Raw genomic sequence first — 14,688 nt, 5'->3', positions numbered from 1 at the left:
ACCTCCTTCAGTTTACCGGGAGTAAGTAAAGAAGAGGCTTCACTCAGTATTTACTGTTAAGAGTCATTTATTGGGAGTACGAAAGAAAGTCAGCTTTGCTGCATTGAAAATTCATATCTGAGCAGAACATCTCCTGTTTGCTGAGTGTGATTATTTTGCCTTCATTTGTCTCTTGAGGAAGGAGGTCTTTTAGAAATGTGAGGTCGTGCATGACAGTGTCCTCGGAAAAACTTTTGGGGATGAAACAGGTTGGAGCATTCCCCAAAGGCACCTGCTTCTTATTGGGAGAGAGATACCAGGTAGACACCATATTTAAAAATCCCTTCTTAGTAAAAGAGAGATGAGTATTTAAAATTATTGATACTTTATAGTTGCTATAAATTTGTTTATCCCCTTTTAAAGTAAAACAAGTCACAATGTAGAAATATAGTAGTTAGTATTGTGGAACAGGAGCCACTTGTATGCCTAATAATAGAATATATATGTGTACATATACATATAATATACATATACATATACATATATATCCAACGACAGTCATTGTGCTCTGTAATTGATCCATAGGAGATACTATAAATGCACACTTAATAGATATAATCAAGACACATGTCCATATAAAATAGTCACTGCATTTGATTTTTTTTTTTTTTCCAAAAACAAAAATGTCTTGGTTAAAAATCCATTGTCGATCACTCGAAACTTGAGCAGCAAGATTCTGGTAACTGAGATAGTTAATAGCACTTACAACAGGGACAGTTGGACAGCTGACAGTCCAGTCACAAGACAGGCTTTATGAACATTAAAGCATCTAAACACAGGATAATGTCAGCAGCTCCTCCAGTCTCTGAATATCACACACATCGATTCTGTGCGGCGGAGAGGCGACACAGACAGAACAAAACCCTCCTCAGGCTGCGAGAGGACTGTCATGCCTCCATCAGCACAGGACCTTCAGAATAACTGGGGGGATGCCTACGAACGCAGTCCTATACACAAAGGCTGGCAATCTTTCATGTTGCCAGATCTTCCACAATCAGTGCCTTAGGCTGGCTTTAGAGCCTCCTCGTCCATTGCAGGGAGCCCCTCTTGGAGCTCTTGGTAGGTAATTTGATGAATCACCCGGTGAGAGATTGACACTCTGGTAAATCTTCGGAGTCACTCGACAGTTTCTGGTGAAAGTCTGCTCTCGAACAGGCACAGAGCATGGTGCACAAATTCATACTGCTCGCTGGTTTGGACCATACCACCCCTGCATGGAAGAGATTATAAAATCACTCAGTTTTGCTGACACCTTATAATACTGTAACCGAAACATGACGCTAGAATGAGTCTTATGCCAAACAGGCAGAATAGCTGATCTAGTGAATTTTTTTTCTACCCTTTTTACCATCCTGGCTGGCGAAGTTAATATGTTAGTGCAGTCCCATGCTGTGCACCAATGCTGTATCATGGTGCGTTATGCACAGGTTAGCGATAACGATGATGCTGGTGTGAACGAGCCTACCTGGTGGCAGCTGTAATTACTGTACATTTCCTTGGAATGGATCATGCTAACTTTGTTGATAGCATTGGTATTTACTATGCTTCTTAGTGTGACTTAGCATGTACTCTGATTTCAGTGTTAAGGGTTGACTGGACAACTGTATGCCATGTAAGGCTAGCAGCCACTGCGTGCATCTCATAGCTATTGCACCTCTTGACAGTGCCATCTTCTCCTGTGCTTCCATTGGTTCCTGGTGGCTTTGAGAGAAGCAGGAAATGCTGTACATATAGCACGTCATCTAGTTGTGTGGTAGGTCATGCTATCCGGGTTTTTACATGTAGACTATATAATGTTCACATAACAATGAAGCTGTCTAATGATACATTTTTGAGACCACCTCTCCATAATTAAGCAACACATGACTCTCTCTCTCTATTCATATATATACACACATATATACATATACTCAGTCATATATATGCACATGTATGTGTATATGTATATATGTAGACATGTATATATGTAGACATGTATACACACACACACACACACACACACACATATATATCTCAATATAATGCCATGTACTCTAGGTACCCGATTATTTATTTTAGTGTTTTGAGACAGGGTCTCATATCATTTAGACCAGTATTGACTTCACACTGTGGTAGTAGATGGCCTTGAACCTTGATCCTCCTGCATCCTGGAAATGCTTTTACCTATGTACGGTTAGCAGAACAGTCGTAGAACCTCATGGATAAAAAACTGGATTCTGGAGTAGGTCAGAACACCCAGCTCAAAGACTTCTTGTGCTCATTTGAACTGTGTGATTTACACAAATTCCTTAAAAGCATTTGGTTTCATCTCCCCCACCCCCACCTTTGTTAAAGCAAGACAATGGCTATGTTACAAAGTTCTGAGCATTACTAGGTCAACGTGGAGCAGCTGGAGTGGCAGTATTAGTTTACTAGAGTCTTATCCATCCTGAAACGCATTATCTACTTGGGCTAAGCACAGTGGATGTAGGTTAACAAAACACAGCTGAGCTGCGTTCTATCTCTCTTCAGACAAGTCAAAGATCTCCTGGAAAGTGGTTTCTTTAAGGCTATCTGGGCACCAACCAGCCTTTGGGTATGCTAGGTATCTAAACACAATGGTGGGTGGGTCTTTTAGCTGGCTGGAAGCTGGGAATTGGCTCTTGCTTTTGCTCTGTTGGGGCCAGCACCATCACAGCTGTCCAGCATCCCCCCCCCCCCCGCCCTGTGGCACAGCTCAGTGGCAGGCAGCTACTCTGTGTGGAAACAGTCTATTCTTCATCCCACCTTCATATACACAATACTTAGTCACACTTTTTCTCCTAGGGTGATGGTTCTTTCAGCTTGACAAAATTGTCAGACACTACTGTAAAAGCTAACCCACTTTTCATTTTGTGGAATAAGAGCATCGTGATTGATAGTCATGATCTGAAGATCTGAATTCTTCTAATCTCTCTGTAACTGTTCAGTTGCACAACAAATCCCATTTTAGTCTGTCTTTGTCTTATCTAGGTTTTTTTTTTTTTCTTTTATTCATTTCTAGTGCTGGTTGGTACTATTCAAAATCGTTTTCAGACCACGGTAGCACTTCCAACTTAAAAGCGTGATGTGTCGCTGTCACTGTCACATGACTTCTGGCTAAGGATAACTGAAACTAGCTCTGTCTATAGGCTTCCTAAGCCTGCCACACTGCTAAAGCAGCAAGGCTACATCCTCTGAGGTAAACAGTGATTCCTCAGGCAGGTTTGACATGGTGCCAAAACCATGTATCCAGCAAGAAACAAAGAGGTAACTGGTTTCCTGAGGTAGCAAACTTCTGTGAAGAAATATTACCACAGTCTTTCCAACGGGAACTGTATGTTTGTTTTCCAAGCGTTGGCTGGTCAGAACGTGACAACAGAAATGGCAACTCAGGAGACACGCTCTTTTCCAAGTTGTGTGATGACGTCTGGGAAAGTTTTACGAAAAAAAAAACAAAACCAAAAAACAAAGCAGGTGTTCAGGAGATGGTAGTCTAGACTGCAAAGCCTGGGAGATGCAGCCACAGTCAAGATTAGGGCAGCTGCAGGGCACTGAGAGGCACCTCCCTTCCTTTGACATTCCCTCAGAGAATGGACACTCCTACGTCAAGCTGTGGGCTGTACGTGGAACCTTTGTGTGCACTGCCTCTCGTGGGCACTGCTCTGTGAACGTCTTCCTACCATTTACCTCACCTTGAGGCAAGATACCCCCTCTTTCTTGACTGTTCTGTTCAGCACTAGAATTTGTATGTCCAGTGGGTGGGCCAAAGCAATCACAGTTGAGGTCTTAGTAACGGTTCACAGGCTCAGCAGTATGTGACCAGGGCAGGAAGAATGTCACTGGGACCAAGGTCTGTTGACTGTAACAGATTCAGTTAACTAAGTCAAGGTTGCTGCAGTGGCCGGCCATTGAAGGTGGGGGAAGGTGGGAACACACAGTGCCCTGTGGTAACATTCTTGTCACTCTGAAAGCGTCAGGAAGACCCAGGGAAAGTGTTGTTATTTTCCATTTCTTTTGGAGGACAAGAACAAAAGGAGTAACGTCTGAGGAGTCCTCAAAGATCATTCACTGGAATTACTGGCAAAAACTTGTTTCTTTATAGGCCGGGCGGTCAGCCAGCTTCTGGAATGCTCACAGGCAGAGATACCTTTAGAGCAGGCTTCCGAAGACATCAAAACGAATCTCTCTCTAACATTCTCACTCTATTGGCCAACTGGAATAGCCCCAGTAGGTCTCAAGATTCTCCTTGTAGTCACACAATAGTTCTTGAAATGATGAAAACAACCATCAAAGTCCCCATAATCTTTCTTCTCTAGACTAAACATCCTGTAGTTACTCAACATCTCTGTGAAGCCTGCTTTCCCTGCCACTCACCGATAGTCTCCTACTTCTGTGTGCTATTTTATGAAATAGGACCGGCCTACAGTTATCCCCAAGGGGATCCTGCCAGCAAGCATATTTTCTCCCTTAGCTACTCATCGTAGAGCATCAGGATGAGATCTGCAGGTGCGTCAGGAGGCAAGGCCACAGTGCTGGCCTGCAGGTGCATGGTACTCAGCAAGCATTGTAGGAACAGTTAGGTTAATTAAAAGTCCGCAGGATTGTATTTGAATGTGAAAATTACAGGTTTCTTTTTTCCCCCCTCCATCCTGGATTCAAGCTATTGAAAATTTGAAATTACACACAGGAACTTACATTTGTTCCTGTTAATTTCAATTCATTAATTCTTCATCTGAACACAATGTTCTTGTGTACTGAACCACTAGTTCTAACATTCAATAGATTAGCCTTCCATAACTCACTCCCAGGACTGAGCCTTCTAGACACTCAGCAAGCATGCCTTACATCTTCCCTACATCATTTATTTAAAAAGAATGTGTATATATTTACATATACATATATATGACCAAAATAAGATGACGTCTTTACAACGAGTAATTTGATAAGATTTGTATTGTTTAATATCATCTTAAAATTGTTTCTAGCTAAGTTGTAGGGTTTTGTTTTTAAGTTCTGGCCAGTTGTTATTTTGCAAACTTGCTACAGTGAAAAAACACTCAGCACCTATATCAAATAGGCATTTAACTAGTTCTCTTACATATAAATACATATATATATGTATATATATATATGTATATATACACACACACATATATACATAATATACACACATATATTTATATATAATAGGTCAAATATATAATATTTATGTTATATAATAATATATCTATATTTACATAAATGTTATATATACATATATATTTATAATAATATGTATAATAGGTCAAATTTGACTATATATATAAATAAAATAGGTCAAATATATAATCTATCGAGTAAATAATCCAGGCCATGACATTTCTGTATTGTGTGAAAACAAATAAACCACAGGCTAAAAGGAATGCTTCCCAGGACACACTCCTTAGATGCTGGTTCCGACTGAAGAAAGCATCCAGATACTTCACGGGGAATGTTAGTATACAGGAGATTCCGTTGGCCTTTATCAGAACTTAAGACCTAGGGCTACCCTTCAGGGTTTACTCTAGGAAAAATACATTTTTCTTTTGTGCATTGGTAATATGAAACAACACACAGAACAAACCCAGGAAGCTAGCACAGTACACAGACCATGTTTGTGGAATAAGAGAACGTAGCTATGCAGTGTGGATCTGCAAGAGAGTTTCATGATAATGCCCCCTCCCCCTTTCCGCCCCAGTCCAGTTTAACAACAATTGATGTTAGGCACCTCTTCAGTCAGACAGAGCTCCATGGGTTTGCTGAAACAGTCAGTTCCTAATGTAAACTGGTTCCAGAAGGCAAGGGGCAGGGCCCCTCCAATCCATTACTTTGAAAGTAGCCATCATCAAACAAAACCAAATCAAACCCCAAACAGAGCAGACACTAGAGAATCTATTACCTCTAGTAGGTCATAGCTTACAGTCAGCCAGAGTTTAGGTTTCAAAAGATTTCTACAGTGGTTCCAAGTCTTAGGAAAAGAGGCTGCAAACTGTTATCCATCAGAGAGAAGGGTGGAGTGGAGCACTGTTCCTTATAGAGTCCACTGTAGAACTGAAGAATTCTCCTTAGGTACAAACTCAAGGTTTATGAAGTACCATAGGTTAAGTTATAATTTGTGTCTACTATTAAGTAGGTATAAATACAAGAAAAATCAAGTCATCTAAGGCCCACAGGTAGGGAGAGGGGGAGGATCAAGGCCAGCAATAACACAGATGACTATCTCAAAAGACAAGAAGAAAAGTAAACGGAAAACGGTAAGAACTTCTTACTTCTGCCAGTGGTTGTGTGTTTGAAAAGGTCTGGAAAGCCACGTGTGTCAAGTTCATTACCCATGGGGACCAAAGTATGTTAAGAGGCCAAGACAAAGCAAGAGCAAACTCAGCACACACTGTGGTCAAGATAAATCCTGTCTCCATGACTTACTATCTTATTACATCATCTTTTTGAGCTCAGTCTTTTCATATGCAAAACCACAGAGGCTACACAACAGTTGGACCTACCCGACTTAGCCCTGCTGTGAGGAGCAAGAGAGATAATCCATTTAAAATGCTTAGGGTAAAGCTAAGATAAGTGCCTGTGAATACCACCTTATGAATAGTATCCTTGAAGAATAAGCACAAGCTTGGCCAAGAACAAGTTGGTCCAGGTTGGTCAAGTCTGGATGGAAATGATACAGATATATGTCTACATAAAGAGACAGAGCTATAGAGGAGGCACCTGGTACAACAGGAAGCAGTAGGCTTGGAGCCTGGCAGATTTCAGGCATAAGTTCTTCCTTTTAGACCTACTAGCTTCGTGACTCAATCAATTGATGTTTCTATTGTTGTCATTTTGAGACAGAGTCTTGTTAAATAGCCCAGGCTTGGCTTGAACTCCTGCAATCCTCCTGCCTCAACCTCCCAAGTACTGAGATCACAGGAAAGCTCTGACTTATCTCCTCCCCCACAACCTGGCTTTTCTCACTTATGAAGTAATATGAATGACAGATGTCATCTCATTATGAGCATTAAATGTGTCTGAGTACCTGGTTGTCTAGCTGCAGGACAGTCACAGAAACCCCAGGAGTCCCTAGCTCCCAGTGTTATCAGGGAGGAGGAGGAGCCAGGGATCAAGAGAACCTGTCAGTATTGTAACCTGTCACTAATGTGACTGCGTGCTGGGTGGCTTTTCTCATCCGTGACCGGTGGAAGATTTTTGTCTGAGAGAAATTTTCCACTGCTCACACCCACAAATGCTCTGGAAAAGCAAAGTATTGGCTGGGCAAATGAATGTGTTACCTAATAAGGCTTCAGGGTTTGCAGGGATTAATAGATAACTCACAAATGCTAATCACAGTGGCTGCTGGTGCTGAAGTACAAAATAACTGCTGCCTAACTTTGTTCTTCCAATCACTATCCACTTAACACTATACCTGGGACTGCCATGGTTCACTCCCAAGCCCTGGTGAGGTTCTGGCTATGCCCGCTTGGAAAACCAGGGTACAGATACTAGATTATTTGTTTATCCTGTCTGTGTCATATGCTCTGGAAACAAAGTAGCCACATTCATTGTCGAGGTGCTGTGGGGTGGCCATAGAATAGGAAGACAATTAACCAGCCCAGAAGGATGCAGATATGCTATCCCTCTAGACATGCCTTCAAGAATCTCACTGGCTCTGTCAGACCCAGAAATCAGCTGGGGAAGCACGTTACTGTGTCAGCTGGGGGTGGACTCAAGCTAAAAGAGGGGGAACGTAGGACTCCCTTGCCCACGCTTTGCAAGTGAGACAGTATTTTGGGGGGAAAAAAAAGCAAGACAAAAACTCTCCAAGCCTCAGAGATACCCAGGGGAGAGCTTTGTGACCTTTTGTGACCACACACACACACACACACACAGAGCCTTTCCTGCTGCACCGCCCAGCCAGTATCCGGTCTAATCAGTAGACAGAGGGAATTCTGCAGGGGTGACTCACTTCTGGGCTAACAATGGAACGCTCAATCCTTTTTTTTTTTTTAATTATTATTATTTTCAAATCTGGAATTCTTTTGGTAAAGTTTGGTACAGTAAATTTAGAACAAAAGGTGTAGAAAATAACGAGCCTCCTGGGTAAAGCTCCGATAGCTTTGGCGTGAGTCAAGAGAGGCCGAGTCTGCTGGCCCGGTGCAACGCCAGCTGTGGGGTGTGCCAGCCACTGCACCTAGAGTCTTTCCAGCAGATGTCATGTCAAGAAAGGAGACTCTGGATGGGTGTGGTGGCATGAGTCTGTAAAACCCAGTACATGGGAGGTGGGGGGCCAGATGATCGGGAACCTGAGGCCAGACTGGGCCACATGAGACCCTGTTTCAAACAAAACAAAACAAAGCCTGGTGTGGTGGGAACGCCTTTAATCCCAACACTGGGGATGAAGAGGCAGGTAGATCTCTGAGATCGAAGCCAGCTTGGTCTACAGAGGACGGTCCAGGAAAGACAGAGCTACATGGTAGAGAGACCCTGTCTCAAAAGCAAAACAGAACAAAAGAAAATCAAAAGCAAGGGACACCTAAAACATTAAGCATCCCTGAATTTGATCAGGTATTTTGTGGTGTTGTGGTGTGTGTTCACGTGCACACATGCACACATATACATGGAAGCCAGAGAACAACCTCAAATGACATTCTTTAGACACTAGCCACTTGTTGTTGTTTTTAACCAGGGCCTCTCATTGGCCTTTACTTTCAAGATAGGATAGGCTGACTGACCAGTGAGCTGCAGAAATCTACGTGTCTCCAACTTTTTTTTTTTTTTTTTTTTGCTGTTGTTGTTGTTTTTTTTTGTTTTGTTTTGTTTTGTTTTTTTTTTCGAGACAGGGTTTCTTTGTATAGCCCTGGCTGTCCTGGAACTCACTTTGTAGACCAGGCTGGCCTTGAACTCAGAAATCCGCCTGCCTCTGCCTCCTGAGTACTGGGATTAAAGGTGTGTGCCACCACGCCCGGCTATGTCTCCAACTTTCTAGTACTGGGATTGCAAACTCATATTATCACATGCAACTTTTTCTAAACACAGGTTCTGATTATTGAACTCTGACCCTCAGGTTTACAAAACAACATCAAGTCAGATCAAATCAAAATAAAATAAGAGATGCCTTACCAACTGAGCCCAGCCCCTCAGACCAGGTTTTTTGAATGTAGATACTTTCTCTGAAATAGCAGGCTATATGCCTGAAGTATTTGCTGGGAATAAAAGCCAGCACAGAGCAAGTAATAGTTCAACTACAGCTCTAATATTTTTATATGGGTTTCACATATACCAGGTTGGATTTGAACTCTCTATGTAGCTGAAAATGACCCTGAACTTCTAATCTCCTGGACTCTAAAGTGCTGAGATTATAAACATGAACTCTATTCCTGGGTTATGTAGTGCTGGGGATTGAACTGGGGGCGGGGGGACGGGGCAAGCTCTCTTCCAGTTAGCCTGCATCCTCAGAACTAGCTCGAGCATCGTTTTTAAGATTTTTTTTTTCTCCCTGAAAGTTATCCCTCCCACCACTGAGTAAGTAGGCTAAAGTCCAATTATCTCTTAGCCGGAATGAAGAAATAGGTTGCCCTGGCAATCCTTGGAAGATTCCATTGTGAAACCTGTTTTACAAAGAGGGCCTCTTATTAGGCTCTCAAAACCCAGGATGTCAGGAAAACACACACCAGCTTCCAGGATTTCATCTCTAGATGTTCTGGGAATAAAGTAACCCAAAATTCAGAATTCTTGATCCCCCCCCCCCCAATAAGGTCTTTGAAATTCACTTACTAGGTGTAGAATTGTGGTTAGGTGGGGATATAGAAATGCAATAGGTATCAGGCTATGCTTGATAACATTACAATAAGGAATAGTAACTTTAGACCTGGAATTATTTTGGCTAGATTTTGGAGTCAGGGGCTATTTGAGGACACACATTGGAACAGGACATTGATGGCATGTATATTCTTTCTTTAAGATGGGCTGGTTAAAAGAAAAGCAGCTTATCGAACCGAGGTGAGCGATGAAGACATCCAAACAATGCCATGCTGTACACCGGGAGCACTTTCTATTTGCCTGGGAAACTACGAGCGGAGCCCCTGGATGCCATTCCACTCGAAGGCCCCCAAGGTAAGAGCACCCTGAGTCAGCTGCGGACTTCAGCAACTCTCAAAAACTGAGCGTTAGACAGATTGCTTCCTGTTCCGGTCACGGGGATCAAGGAATGTGATAAAAAGCCCTAGATCCAGAAGTTTCACTTCCCAGATTCTGTTTTCAAATCCTCCCACTTATCAGAGGTTCTGGGGGCGATGGGGGAGAGGGAGGTGTACAATGGGGAAAATGCCTGCAATCAATCTGCACTAGCACATAGTCCTTCCCGCCCTGCTGCCTGTCTCATAGGCTGCTTTTTAGCATTCTCTTGGGATGTCTACGGGGTGTGTTCTTTGGCGCATTTTACTGTAGATCATTATCATTTAGGATTATCACTGTGTGTGTGTATATGATGCCTGTATGTGTCTGAGTGTTGGTCTTTGCCTTTCCATCTCATCAGTCAGGATGTCTTTATTGTTTATCTTTGCATATGCAAGCCTTGCTGCCCCATTAGCTTCCTGCATTCTCCTGTCTGCACCCCGCACATCACTGTCGGACAGTGGTTCTCAGCCTTCCTAATGCTGCCACCCCTTAATACAGTTCCTTACATTGTGGTGACCCCCCCCCCCCCCAACCGTAACATTATTTTTGTTGCTGCTTCATAACTGTAATTTTGATACTGTTATCAAACAGGAAGCATAACGTAAATACCTGGTATGGAGATAGTCTTAGGTGACCCCTGTGCAAGGGTCATTTGGTCCCCAAAGGAGTCATGACCCACAGGTTGAAAACAACTGTCATGGGAGATCTTAGATTACAGATGCCTTCTATTTTGCCCTTCCCACTTCGATGGAGAATGCTTTGCTCCTGGAAGCATCTTCCCAGGCCTCTCCACCATGTTTTTAAAGGGACAAGGGTCTATATTACATTCAGTGTATAAGTGATGTCTGCCATGACCTCCCATCGCACAGCTTCAGCACCCATGTGAGTCCATTATAGAGGGAGATGCACGGTGCAGGGCTCCTGGTTGATCCAGTGCTACAGCAGCTGAGTTCTCAATGAACAGTATCTGTGATTAGAGGACTAAGCAAAGCATAACTGGCTTTCCAAGTAACACAAACTGATTACATTCTCTGTTTACTTTAAAACTAACGTTATGGGTCCTTTCTTTCACCTAATTACATTTTTAATTGCCAACCTATGCATGTATAGACATCTAAACAGGCAAATGTGACTGATTTAAACTCGCTTTTCATACCAGCCAGACCAACAGAGAGCTCCCTGTACTTATTAGCTGTGGTGTTAGTAGTATGTAATCTAAATCAACTGTTCTCAACCTGTGGGTCTTGGCCCCGCTGGCAACCCCCTGTTTCTAAACACATTTACATTGCAATTCATAACAGTAGCAAAGTGACAGTTATGAAGTAGCAATGAAAATAATTTTCTGGTTGGGGTTCCCCATAACATGAGGAACTGTATTAAAGGAGTGCACCATAGGTACCAATCTAAACTGCAATCAGAACTAGGCATCCCCATCCCGGCTTCTACGGCAAGCAGCTCAGGATCGACGTGAAGACGTGAGTATGAGAAGTCACAGCTCTGCGCTTAGCTTATTGACGTCTCCCACGCCAGAAGACAGCAGCCTTTGCTAAACACAAGAACCCCAAATCGATCTGTTTAAAAATTTGAGTAAAACTAGAACCTTAGATTAGAGTTCTAAAAAGAAATCAAGTATGTCTGTCAGTAAAGGCTTATATTGCCAGCTACTTGAGTGTCCAATGCAGGAGGAGGGTTTGTCTTCGCCACAGAGTGAGTTCAAAGATCTCCTGGGCAATGTGGTAGGGCTGTGCCTCAAAAGAAGAGATCTGGGAATATAAATTATGAGACTCTATATTCAGTCCCCAGTGCTAGTACACACACACACACACACACACACACACACACGTACAGAGAGAGAGAGAGAGACACACACACACATACATATATATATATATATACACACACACATACATATATATATATCACACAGACACACACACAAACACACATATACACATACACACTCACACACTCACACATACACACTCACACACACAGAATCACACATATACACACTCACATACACATACTCACAAACACACACACACTCACACATACACACACACACTCACACATACACACATATGCATACACACATACATATATATATATATATATATATACACACACACACACAAACACACATATACACATACACTCTCACACACACATACACACACTCACACACGTACATACTCATACACACCCAGACGTACACACATACACTCACTCACACATACACACACAGATACACACATATACATACTCACACATATGCATACATATACACATACTCACATATACTCACATATACACACTCACATATACACACACTCACACACACATATACATACACTCACACACACAAAGACACACATACTCACACACACAAACACACACACTCACACATACACACTTACACACAGACACAGACACACACATACACACACACACATTTACTATGTGATGTGACCCGGGAAATGGGGTTTATCCTTTTTGTCTTGGATTGCCCTTTAAGAATGAATCCTGCGGTTACTATTTCTGAGATCAGATATTTTCGCAGCATCCTTTTCCTAGTGGGTAGCAGGCAAATGTTATGAATACTATGACCACATGTCATTGTTCTTCATGGAACCAAGACCCCAGTAAATCAACAGCTAAGAGGGACGTTAGAACACATTGGAGCACTCCCCAGTCACTGCACCTCAGTGCAAGGGCATCTTAGCAGAGGGGTCCTCAGGTTCATGCGAGTTCCCAACAGCATCAGGACACCAGCTGACCATGGTTCATATGTCACTGATTTTCAAATGCACGTGGGTGTTACTGGGAATTCAGAGGATGAAATCTAATTTACAAATATAAGATTCAGAATGCAAGGTGGGGGCCTATGGACTAGTGTACTCCTATGACGGGGTTTTCATTCCAGCAGGGGTTGGGCAACATGCTCTGCTCCATGCTCCTTTGTGTGACTAGGCTGAGGGGCCTAGGGAAGGGGGGTGCTCACAGAGAGTCTGTGGCAGAGGTGGGGTCTGCTTCGAGCATCTTGACATGGTCTTGAGATGCCTGACTCTACATGTTGCACGGTTGCCTGCACACTCTCCCACCAGACTGTCCTCAGACACAGTTACCACAGCATTCCCTTTGTTTAAAGCTTGATAAAAGCTAAAACCCTGGGAAGAGCAGAAGTTCCACTAATACGCTTCTAAATAAAACACTCGTGGGTGCCTCACACTGAATTTGAACTACTTAGAAAAAGAAAAAAAAAAAAGAGAGATAGCCTATTTTAGCTGCATATATGCTCGAAAGTATTATTAAAAGTGGAACCGCAGACTTATGAATCTGCCACCAGAACTGTGGTGTCTATTTATAGATGTTGCCTGAAAGCCAGTAATAACAGAGCCCTGCCAGAGTCCCCTGGAAAGCTGTGTCGCTGCTTTGAACTGGAAACGCCCATTCAGCACAACACACTCGGGCCTGAACCAGAACACAGGAGTTTACTGCACACATGTAGGTTTGAGATGTGAGTACAGAGGACCTGTTCTTGCCTGACTTTGGGAGAACCACCACGGATCATAGTATCTTTCCTCCAGGATTTCTGATTCTGCCCAGTGCTCAGACTCGTGACTCATCAGCCACGAGATAAGCCCCATATCCAAGCCACTGTCTTGTTTTTTCCTCAGCTCTTAGCCATCCTCGGCTTCTCTAAGGAAACTGCTGTGAGATACGAGAAGATTATTTGCTTTTTTTAGACAAAGATGGAATTTCCCTCTATAGCCTGTGACGGCCTCAAACTCGCTGTGTAGTTCAGTATGGCCTTAAACCCTCTGTCATCCTCTTGCTCGGTATCCCAAGTGCTGGGATTTCAGGTGTGAGCAACAATGCCCAGCGTGAGGGGATCGGAAGATGCACTGTGCACAGGCTTGCAGCACCAGTGGGCAGAGGCCATTGCTAGGAAGCTGGGTCTGGTGGTGCAGGCCTGGAATCCCAGGAATGTCAAGGCCTGACTGGGCTTCAGTGAGTTCAAGGTCAGTTTGGGCAATGAAATTAAACTGTTGTCTCAGCAACAAAAAAACAGGGGATATAGCTCAGTGGTAGAATGCTTGCCTAGCAAACCTGAGTCCTTGGGTTTTAATCTCTGGCAAAATATATGTAAGCATGTATGTAGGCAGGCAGGCACACACACATGCATACATGCACGCATGCACACAAGCACGCAGCTAAACATGCAAGCACACACTGAGTTCAAAAAGGCCCATGGACCTTGAATATTATCTCTTATACGATTAAGATTTAGCAATCTAAGGACTGCCTGCCCTTTTCCCCATGTCATGGTCCCCGTTCAAATCATAAAATGATCAAGTCCTTTCCCTACCACCAAATGTTACAAAAATAGTTTGAATTTCTTATACTTCTTTCTTTCCTACTCTAGTGTTCTTCAAGGGAGTTTTGTGTGGTTGAATCGGCGTGGGTGGA

General features: G+C 43.0%; 1 protein-coding gene across 7 annotated transcripts in view; it reads right to left on the bottom strand.

The window, feature by feature from the left end:
* Positions 1-49: 49 nt before the first annotated feature.
* Ptprr (protein tyrosine phosphatase, receptor type, R) overlaps positions 50-14,688 on the bottom strand; it is a 256,745-nt gene continuing 242,106 nt past the window's right edge. For 6 of the 7 annotated variants that reach the window (NM_011217.2, NM_001161837.1, NM_001358484.1 and 3 more), the window contains one exon: positions 53-1,249. In NM_011217.2, the coding sequence (NP_035347.1) occupies positions 1,156-1,249 (94 nt within the window). In that variant the 3' untranslated portion in view covers positions 53-1,155. Of the gene's footprint in view, positions 1,250-14,688 lie in introns of all 7 variants that reach the window. The other variant, XM_006513382.2, reaches the window with a different exon arrangement.

Source organism: Mus musculus, chromosome 10, assembly GCF_000001635.26.
Source record: "Mus musculus strain C57BL/6J chromosome 10, GRCm38.p6 C57BL/6J".
NCBI classification, from domain to species: domain Eukaryota; kingdom Metazoa; phylum Chordata; class Mammalia; order Rodentia; family Muridae; genus Mus; species Mus musculus.
The sequence above is the reverse complement of the archived record's forward strand: the minus strand, read 5'-3'. Positions and strand labels throughout refer to the sequence as shown.